This window comes from Antedon mediterranea, chromosome 7, assembly GCF_964355755.1.
Source record: "Antedon mediterranea chromosome 7, ecAntMedi1.1, whole genome shotgun sequence".
NCBI classification, from domain to species: domain Eukaryota; kingdom Metazoa; phylum Echinodermata; class Crinoidea; order Comatulida; family Antedonidae; genus Antedon; species Antedon mediterranea.
Window position 1 is genome coordinate 28,069,663 of NC_092676.1, and position 9,510 is coordinate 28,079,172.

General features: G+C 35.4%; 1 protein-coding gene across 3 annotated transcripts; it reads left to right on the forward strand.

Annotated features, from left to right (window-relative positions):
• The first annotated feature begins 139 nt into the window (after nt 1–139).
• LOC140055348 (RING finger protein 141-like) lies at nt 140–9,501 on the forward strand. 3 transcript variants are annotated; one of them, XR_011846663.1, is made up of 10 exons: nt 140–243; nt 761–919; nt 1,418–1,526; nt 1,752–1,957; nt 2,102–2,218; nt 2,574–2,771; nt 5,851–6,010; nt 6,886–6,969; nt 7,891–7,974; nt 8,823–9,501. XR_011846663.1 is itself a non-coding variant. In XM_072100670.1 (7 exons), the coding sequence occupies exons 2-6, from the start codon at nt 765–767 to the stop codon at nt 2,722–2,724; spliced, it is 738 nt and encodes a 245-aa protein (XP_071956771.1). In that variant the 5' UTR covers nt 140–243; nt 761–764; the 3' UTR covers nt 2,725–2,771; nt 3,277–4,927. The 3 variants fall into 3 exon arrangements, 1 of the variants encoding a protein (XP_071956771.1); XR_011846664.1 differs by lacking the exon at nt 7,891–7,974; XM_072100670.1 differs by lacking the exons at nt 5,851–6,010; nt 6,886–6,969; nt 7,891–7,974; nt 8,823–9,501 and adding an exon at nt 3,277–4,927.
• The last annotated feature ends 9 nt before the right edge of the window (nt 9,502–9,510 follow it).

Consider the following 9,510-nt stretch of genomic DNA (forward strand, 5'->3'; position numbering starts at 1 on the left):
AACTTACGCATTCTGAAAAATATTTGTTTTATAATATATTGAACAAATATCACTTTTCAAGAGTAGTAGAACTAAACTACTAAATACTGTAGGTCATGTCATGTCATCACATGTCAAATGATCATCTTCGATTCGTGTATTTTTGATATTATTGCAGTTGAGTGTAGTGTCTTCTGAACGTTGTTTAAAGTTATAGTTATGACACTTAATAAAAAATCATAGTCTTAGTCGATCTCATAAATTGTAGGTGTACTTGTTTATAAAATACATTCCGCCATGTATATTTTTGTACTGGACTTTAATGGTTTAAGGCTAGCCATACATAGCTGTGTAGTTAGCTAGGCCTGCTTACGTTAATAATAATACTACTACTACTAGGCCTAGGGCTACTACTAGACTACTATAAACAGTACTAAACTAGCCTACTACTACTTACGAATCCTACTTACTAGGCCTAGCCTAACTTCTTTATATGACAAACTTGGGGCAGGTTTCGTGCCCTCTGTTTGGCCTTTTAGTGATGGAGGAGGTGTTCGATGCAGAACTCCATGCTGTGGCACACTAGGCCTAGCTAGTACAATAGCACTGTACTGTTATTAGAGTAGGTATATAATTATTTAATTTAAATAAAATTAAAATGTTATATTTAAAATAACTTGATTATTTATTATTGTTTGTTGATAGGCCTAGATAGGACACATTAAATTTATTGATTGAAGCTTCCAGTTTAAAACTTTGTCATTGTTTTCTTTCTTTACAGTAAAATGGGACAAACATTGGCTACAGAGAGGTCGTCGGGTATTGTAAAAGCATTCAAATCTGTCAAAGGTTTTGTACAAAGTCAGGCAATCTCATTACATCAAGTTGCAACTCTCAAGTATGAAGATTTTGTGGATGCAGTTGATAACTTAAATAAAGTGTGAGTTTCTGATTGATGCTAACAATTTTAGAAAGTGTTCTAATGAGGCTTGTTTAACATTAAAAACAATGACATTAATTTATTACCGAAAAGGTAACAAAACTATATGCAATCGGTTGACAATCGGTTGACAGTCGGTTAAAGCATGGAGGTATAAATAAAGAGTAAAATCAATAAAAATTCAAATTCAAAATAATAGTTATTTCCTTCATTCATAAACATAATTTCAATATACAACATGAAGGAGGCACAGATTTCAAGAAGCAAAGCTTGTGCTAATAGTGCCAACAGAAAAAATCAATCAAAAATGACAATTTAAAAACAAAAATAATCTATAAAATATTTTTATTACTGTAGTATCTGTTTTTCCACAAATAGTGTATATTATGTATATTTAGTAAAACAGTATGATAGTGATACAATACTCAATTGGAAGTTTATAGACTACCTAGTGCAATCAATAACCAATAATCAATTCTATATTGATTTTTGACACAGTACCAGTGATGTGAGTGATTCAAGTGGAAAGGGTTTAGTGTTCGCTATCAAATGTCATTCTGATGACACTGTTTTGTGGAAGAAAACTGTCCGGATAAATTGCTTTAAGGTATGAAGGTACAAAGTCCATTCCATAGATATGAAGAATCACTTGTTTGATGAATAAAGCCTGTAAACCATGTATCTTGTCCCATGTAGAATCTGTATCTATCTTAAACGGAAACTGAGGTCCGCTCCGTGCTTTGTGCAAATATGGTCATAAGGAATAACATAGATTGTATATTTGTTTACCATTATCACTCGTCTGTGTAAATTATGGTATTTGTTTGTATAGGTTGACTTAACAAGTGGACAGATTTTGTCAACGAGAGAACTGAGTCTACGGCAGTTTATCACGGTATTTGAGAGTATACCTCAACAAATTCAAGCTATTAAAGATGAACAGAACATGATGATACAATCAACTTCATCACATGAACCTCAAATTCCAGCAGATAGCAGTCCACCTCCTGAATTATGTGTGTCTACTTTATTCCTTAAGTATGATTACTCATTTGTTCAATTGGTATTAATTCTCAATTTAAAGTAGAATCTCTTGCTGTATCTATAATGTCTCCAGTGATACAGTGTCACATATGTATCACATTGCCTGTATCATTTATTTCTCTGTTTTTTCTTCTTCAGTATTGACCAAATTTCAAAGGAAGCAGATGACAATGAATGCTGTATTTGTCTAGATAATAGGTCAGAGGTCATTCTGAGCTGTACACATAGTTATTGCCAAAAATGTATTGATCAGTGGTACGTACTTTGGGCCATATGTACATTAAGCTCTATCTACACTATCAAACTAGATTGACCAAATATGGTAGTGATATGCTTAAATATGGTAGTTATATTACATCATCATGTCCGTATATGGGCACCTCTCATTTTTTGTTTCCATAAAGTTTGATAGTGTAGACAGAGCTTTAGGCAGTATTGCTAGTCACATGTGGGAAAGGGTGGTGGAAAAGGCCTTCATGGGAGAGGGTGTGGTCGAAGATTAAAATCTAGTCCAGGAAGAGGATAAGGAGTACATTCACATTTTTAAAATAAAACTTTTAGCACTCTATATATTAATTTTATTTAGCTAAAAAAATTCACTATTTTCTAGGAAAAGAAAACATAGCACTTGCCCACTGTGTCGGGATGAGACCGGTGGAGTGGAGGATGTATGGGTAATGTCCAACAAACCAGATGATAAGGAGGTCGCAAACTACGTCGTTGGAGTCGCAGATCCGGCCGAAAAACTAGATGTAGGCTAATATAATTTGAATGCATGGATAGTAGTACTCTGAAGTTTGGCAATAAGGTGAATATATTAATATGTATTAATATGAATATTATGATATACACAAAATATACAGTATAAACGATATTGTATTTCAATATCAATCATGTATATTCAGATAGTCGCATTATGGTAAGGGATCAGACTAGCATGTAGAGGAATGGGTTCAAGCATATTGATTGTGTCCTTAGGCAAGATGCTCTACTCTCATTGCCTTGTCCTTCAGATTGGACGTAAAGTCATGGGGTCATGTGTACATAGTACATGTAAAAGAACTTGGTACACATCGTCTCGTGTGTCTAAGCAGTTAAACTTCATGTATCTTATTTACATTACTGTCAATGCATATATAAAATATTGTAATAAAAAACAATATGAATATTATAATTTATTTCAATAAGCGTGAAATGTGTGTGTGTGGAATATTTAATCTGTATAATTCTAAATAGTGACATTTTGTTATTTAAATTAAATTTTCTGTACCTTCATGAAAAAAATAAGTGGAATTATATGAATTATGTTACAGTACTATACATAGTTTGAAAACAATTGTACAGTTTGGCCTCTTGACCGTTATTGACCGTTAGTGGAAGTTAAGAATGTCCAGTGGCAGAATGCATTTAAGATAGTGGAAAGGAGGTAGTTCCATATCAACTTTCTAATTTTTTTTTATAGTTTGTCGTTTTCAGTTAACATTGGTTGATTGTGTTATATCTAAATCAAATATAGATTCAATTTATTTTTAATTTCAATTGGTCACAATTTTATATAAAAGCAGTATTTTGTTATTAAATATTATAGTTTATTTGAATATGTTAATGTAATTAATATTAGTAACTTTTATATATTATTAAGATTACAAGTTGAAGTAATACAATGTTCTTAAATAAACTTATACTTATTTTATTTATTCCAATATTTTCAAGGATATATCTTAGCCTTAAGTCACAAGTGTTTTAGTTTGTGTATATATTATTCAGGTATAAAAAAACATTGTATAATTTGAAATGTTTACCAAACAATATTCTGCATGTTTAGGCATTAAATAATAGGGCTAAATCATCTTACATATCATGTATGATTCTATCAAACGTTTGCAAGGTTTTGATGAATCACATTTGACCTTTGGCCTAATGGTAACATGTTAGCGGCAACTTGAAAGTTTTTTATTTAATATTGAGTGCTTAAATATTATATTATGAACTATATAATAATTCATAAATTAAAACTATAATATCGTACTATTATATCTGTCTTAACATATTTATGTCAAAAACTAAGTACAGTAATAATATTTAAGATGTATTGTCCCCAAAAAACATGAAAAATGAAGTTTAATAAATTTAACTTTGTTAGTTAATGACGTAAAGAAAAAAAAATGAAAAAAAAAATTATGTTTTCACTAAATAAAAGTTCAACCAAAACCCATTGACTGGCAGCCAATTTAAATTTTTTTTCAATGTAATTTTTGGTCAAAGTGAATAATTATTTTGTGGCATTAAAATGGCATATTCAGCCAAAAAAATTACAATACATCTTTAAACATAGTATCACAGTGGATAGAATATTAATTAAAAAACACCATAAGGTTACGAGTAGGAATTTTAATTTAATCAAACTGTATAGCATAATAACAAAGACAGGCCATTTATGAATATCAATGCTATTATTGGTATTTAATTTATCTACCTTATTTTTAAAAGGTTATCCGGTACTAATAAATAATTATGAATACTGCCCTCTATAGTTCATTAACACGTCATAAAGGTACTAAGAAGAACAGTATAAAGTTAAAGGACGAATTTTAATCTGATTTTTCAATCGTGTAATGTAAAGAGTAATTGTTCTGTGGCTTCCGTCCAATTGGGCCAAAGCTATGCCTTAAGATAGCAGATACCATTATCACTGTGGGTATTGCCTCACCTTTTTGTTCGTAGTTATACTTTCGTAGGAGGAATCTTACTATTTTTTATTTGCCAAATATAATTAGGCCTATTAGGTCTTCTTTATTAACTTATATTCGATGTATTTGTTTTATAGTCTTCGTATATATAAGCTATTACGTTAATTTTATTTTTATAATACATGTTTGCAGATTGATATAGGCGCGTAAGTATATACTCTATATTATGGGTAAATTGGGATACGTTGAAATAGAAAAATAAAGGCGGTACTTAAACATGAAGTTGTCTGTTACTTTATTTCTATACCTGTTGTTGACTATGTTAATATCTTTAAAACTTTTGTCGACATTCGTACGTAGGCCTAGACGTGCCCAAAGTCTGTAGTTATTTGGAGGCTTTTCGACTGTTTGTCAGAAATAAAGCTCAAGTATTATACGTATGAAACGCCATTTGCGCCAAAATATTGATCTTTTTCAAAAGCTCCGTCTAGAACTCAGACTAACGTAGGCCCTAAAGGCCACCGAAATAGACCATTTGCCTTCACCATGAGGTCGTGGTATTAACGCAATGATTAACTTTTTATCGAAATTAAAACATACAAACAGGCCTAGATACAATGCAATAAAATAAATCGTCATAACCGATAAAGAAGATGTGGGGGTCACCACAAGACGCGTTTCCAACGGCGTTTCCTTAGCAACCGTTGCTATTTTGCCTGTGTTTATTCCGCCATATGGCTCTCATTTTCATTCGGGTCACGTTCTCCTCTTTGCCGAATTCAAACTTTTTGTTTCTTTTTGTAACTTTCCGTAAACTGAAAACTTTTCTTTAATTTGTTCGCAAGGTTATTTTTTAGAATAATAATTGACGTTCATAGACGCAGTAAAACCAGACATATATAACTAATATCGAGTAATGGCGAGTTTTAATTTGGTTACAAAGTGATGTGTAACGCGTCAACCATACGTTTCTTCGTCTCACATTACACCCCTTCGGTTGTCTTCGACCTCCGAGTGTCTAAACACCATTATACCAACGCGTTATTCTTTACTCCATGGTTCTGGGCCTATCTAATGACAGTAAAGGCACAATATTACCTTTTGGTTAATGGTTCGGGCAGAGCTGCATAGGTAAATAACGTTTAAATAACTCATATTATTATTTCTTTCCGTTAATTTTGTGAAGTTCTCTCTCAGCAGAGAAGATATTGTGGAGATCGAGTGGTGTCTTCGCAGCAATTGTGTTTGTGTGTAGGCCTACTTACTGTTGTGTATCCAATCACATTATTTGATTGTACTGACAACATGACAAGTTTACGTTTGATTGTCGGTACTTTGATGTTGTTCTTAAAAACAGGTAATATTATAAGTATTTTATTTAGTAATATAAACACCGTACTTAAGTAGGCCCGCATGCAATAATTTTACAGTAGCCTATAGGCCGTAAGTTAATATTTAACCATAATCATTGCATTAACTTAGAAAGAAGAAAAAGTCAATTTTGTTTAGATTTCCCAGGAACAATATTTCATATCATGAGTGAGGGATGTTGTTGGGTGGGGTGAGGGATGTTGTTGGGTGGGGTGAGGAATGTTGTTGAGTGGGATGAGTGGGATGAGTGAGGGCCCGGGATGTTGTGAGGTAAGGGATGTTGTGGGGTGGGGTGAGGTATGTTGTTGAATGGGGTAAGGATGTTGTTGGGTGGAGTGAGGGATGTTGTTGGGTGGAGTGAGGGATGTTGTTGGGTGGGGTGAGGGATGTTGTTGGGTGGGGTGAGGGATGTTGTTGGGTGGGGTGAGGGATGTTGTTGGGTGGGGTGAGGGATGTTGTTGGGTGGGGTGAGGGATGTTGTTGGGTTGGGTGAGGGATGTTGTTGGGTGGGATGAGGGATGTTGTTGGGTGGGATGAGGGATGTTGTGGGGTGGGATGAGGGATGTTGTGGGGTGGGGTGAGGTATGTTGTTGGGTTGGGTGAGGGATGCTGTTGGGTGGGGTGAGGGATGCTGTTGGGTGGGGTGGGGGATGTTGTTGGGTGGGGTGAGGGATGTTGTTGAGTGGGGTGAGGGATGTTGTTGAGTGGGGTGAGGGATGTTGTTGAGTGGGGTGAGGAATGTTGTTGGGTAGGGTGAGGGATGTTGTTGGGTAGGGTAGCTTGCTTAAAATTACAAATAACTTCTAAAATTAACCTGCTGTTATATATTGCCATCAAGACACACACTGTTTTTATTTTTAGCTTACGTTATCGCGCAATCAGAAACTGAAACGATTACTTTTGGAACAGCTACTAGTAGTACAGCACTCACGGAAAGCACTAACGGTAAGTACCCGCTCCTGGTTGTTTTGATATATACTGTACACATATAGACCGAAGGATAATGTAATAATCAGCTGCTACTATAAACCATGGAGGTATAAACCCTCCATGTATAAACCTATATTAATCTATGATGCGTTTGAACTAAGATCAAATATTTCTTTCTCCGTCCCAAGTAGGCCGAAAGTTTATTCTGGTTGCTAGGCCACCCCTATTCACTTCTGATACACTTAAAACATAAGAATTATGCTCACTTACTTTTAGTTCTCCTAATCCATTTCTCATCTGGTCAGTGGTAGTAGATATATATCCTAAATATAATACAAAACATCACGTTCGTTTCACTACTGTATCATACTATTGTTGTAGCAGACACCACACAACGGTATTTTTAAATGTGTGTAAAAGCGTAAGATAAGAAGACACATTTACATACAGATTGCAATTTCAGTATGCAAATGTATACGAGTTGTGCAGTTCACAGCCGTGTATCGGGTGGTAGCATTTTACGAGATCAGGTAGCATTATACGAGTTCGACTGCAAGGTTTTGCGTAACGATTTAATATACTATTCATTTTGCCATTTACTTTTTGCGCGCTTCAATCTGTTCTTACTTTTCACAAGGCGTCCGTTTTTTGTACATCGTCATGTGCAAGTTAGAGGCTAATTCACTCGCTCATCCCTAGTTTGAAACTGGCATTTCAGGAAAAAAGACGGATCCGTGATTTCTCACTCCTGTCTACGCGCTTCCTTCCATTCGTGCGCCAATAATACGGAACAAATCATTGTTAAATGTTGTTGGGTGGGGGTTGAGGGATGTTGTTGGGTAGGGATGCTTGCTTAAAATTACAGATAAATTCTAAAATTAACCTGCTGTTATATATTGCCATTAAGACACACACTGACACGGTTTTTATTTTTAGCTTACGTTACCGCGCAAACAACAAATGCATTGACTATTTATGAAACAGTTACGACCAGTACAGCACTCACGGGAAGCACTAACGGTTAGTACCCGCTCCTGGTTGTTTTGATATAATATAGGCCTACACATACAGACCGAAGGAATACAGAGTATAACGATAATCAGCTGCTACTATAAACCATGGAGGTATAAACACTCCATGTATAAACCTACACAAATCTATGATGCTTTTGAACTACGCTATACAATATTTCTTTCTCCGTCCCAAGTAGGCCGAAAGTTTATTCTGGTTGCTAGGCCACCCCTATTCACTTCTGATATACTTAAAACATAAGAATTATGCTCACTTACTTTTAGTTCTCCTAATCCATTTCTCATCTGGTCAGTGGTAGTAGATATATATCCTAAATATAATACAAAACATCACGTTCGTTTCACTACTGTATCATACCATTGTTGTAGCAGACACCACACAACGGTATTTTTAAAAATGTGTGTAAAAGCGTAAGATAAGAAGACACATTTACATACAGATTGCCATTTCAGTGTGCAAATGTATACGAGTTATGCAGTTCACAGCCGTGTATCGGGTGGTAGCATTTTACGAGATCAGGTAGCATTATACGAGTTCGACTGCAAGGTTTTGCGTAACGATTTAATATACTATTCATTTTGCCATTTACTTTTTGCGCGCTTCAATTTGTTCTTACTTTTCACAAGGCGTTCGTTTTTTGTACATCGTCACGTGCTAGTTAGAGGCTAATTCACTCGCTGATCCCTAATTGGAAATTGGCATTTCAGGCAAAAAGACGGATCCGTGATTCCTCACCCCTGTCTACGCGCTTCCTTCCATTCGTGCGTCAATAATACGGAACAAATCAATGACAATTTTGTTTCTCCGTTTTTTCTTCTAAATTTTGTTTTTATTAGAACCTACGCCAGCACCGGATACTACAGCAAACGACGAAGATGACGACTTGCTGCTAGGGATAGCGATAGGAGCTGGTGCTGTTTTAGGGGTCGTAATCATAGCATGTGTTGTTTTTCTGGTTGCACTTCGTTTACACGCTATGAAAAAGAGAAGAATAGCATTGTCACCACCGGACACACAACCACTTGAAGTGAAAAATGAACAATCAGCAGAACAACCGTAGTAGCAGATGTGAGATATGTCATTCTCTCTGAGAGCTGAATATAGTAGGGTCTATATCGTGGGTGGAGGATTCGTCCAACATGATGTAATGTATATTTAGGTTCATTTTAATATAAAGATTTCCTGCCCTCACCAAACAGACTGTGTCAAACCAAGGCAATCTAACAACATGACACTGAGTTCGCCTTGTCAAGATAGGAACTCGTAACAGTCGTTTGATCTTATGGCTGGCAAATACCAATAATACTGTACTATGCGGCGGCGAGTGGTTTCTGTTAATGGGCGGGGAACTGATCGTGTCGCAGCCACAGATAAACCCTTCGATCTCCGAAGCTCAGAATCCTGTTGTTAGATTGCCTAGGTCAAACAAAGATGTAAGTAAGATTGCCGTGTCGCATGTGCTGCTCATAGACAAGACAATCAAGTAAACATGCCATTTTTATTTTACTTTGAACTAATTTATTT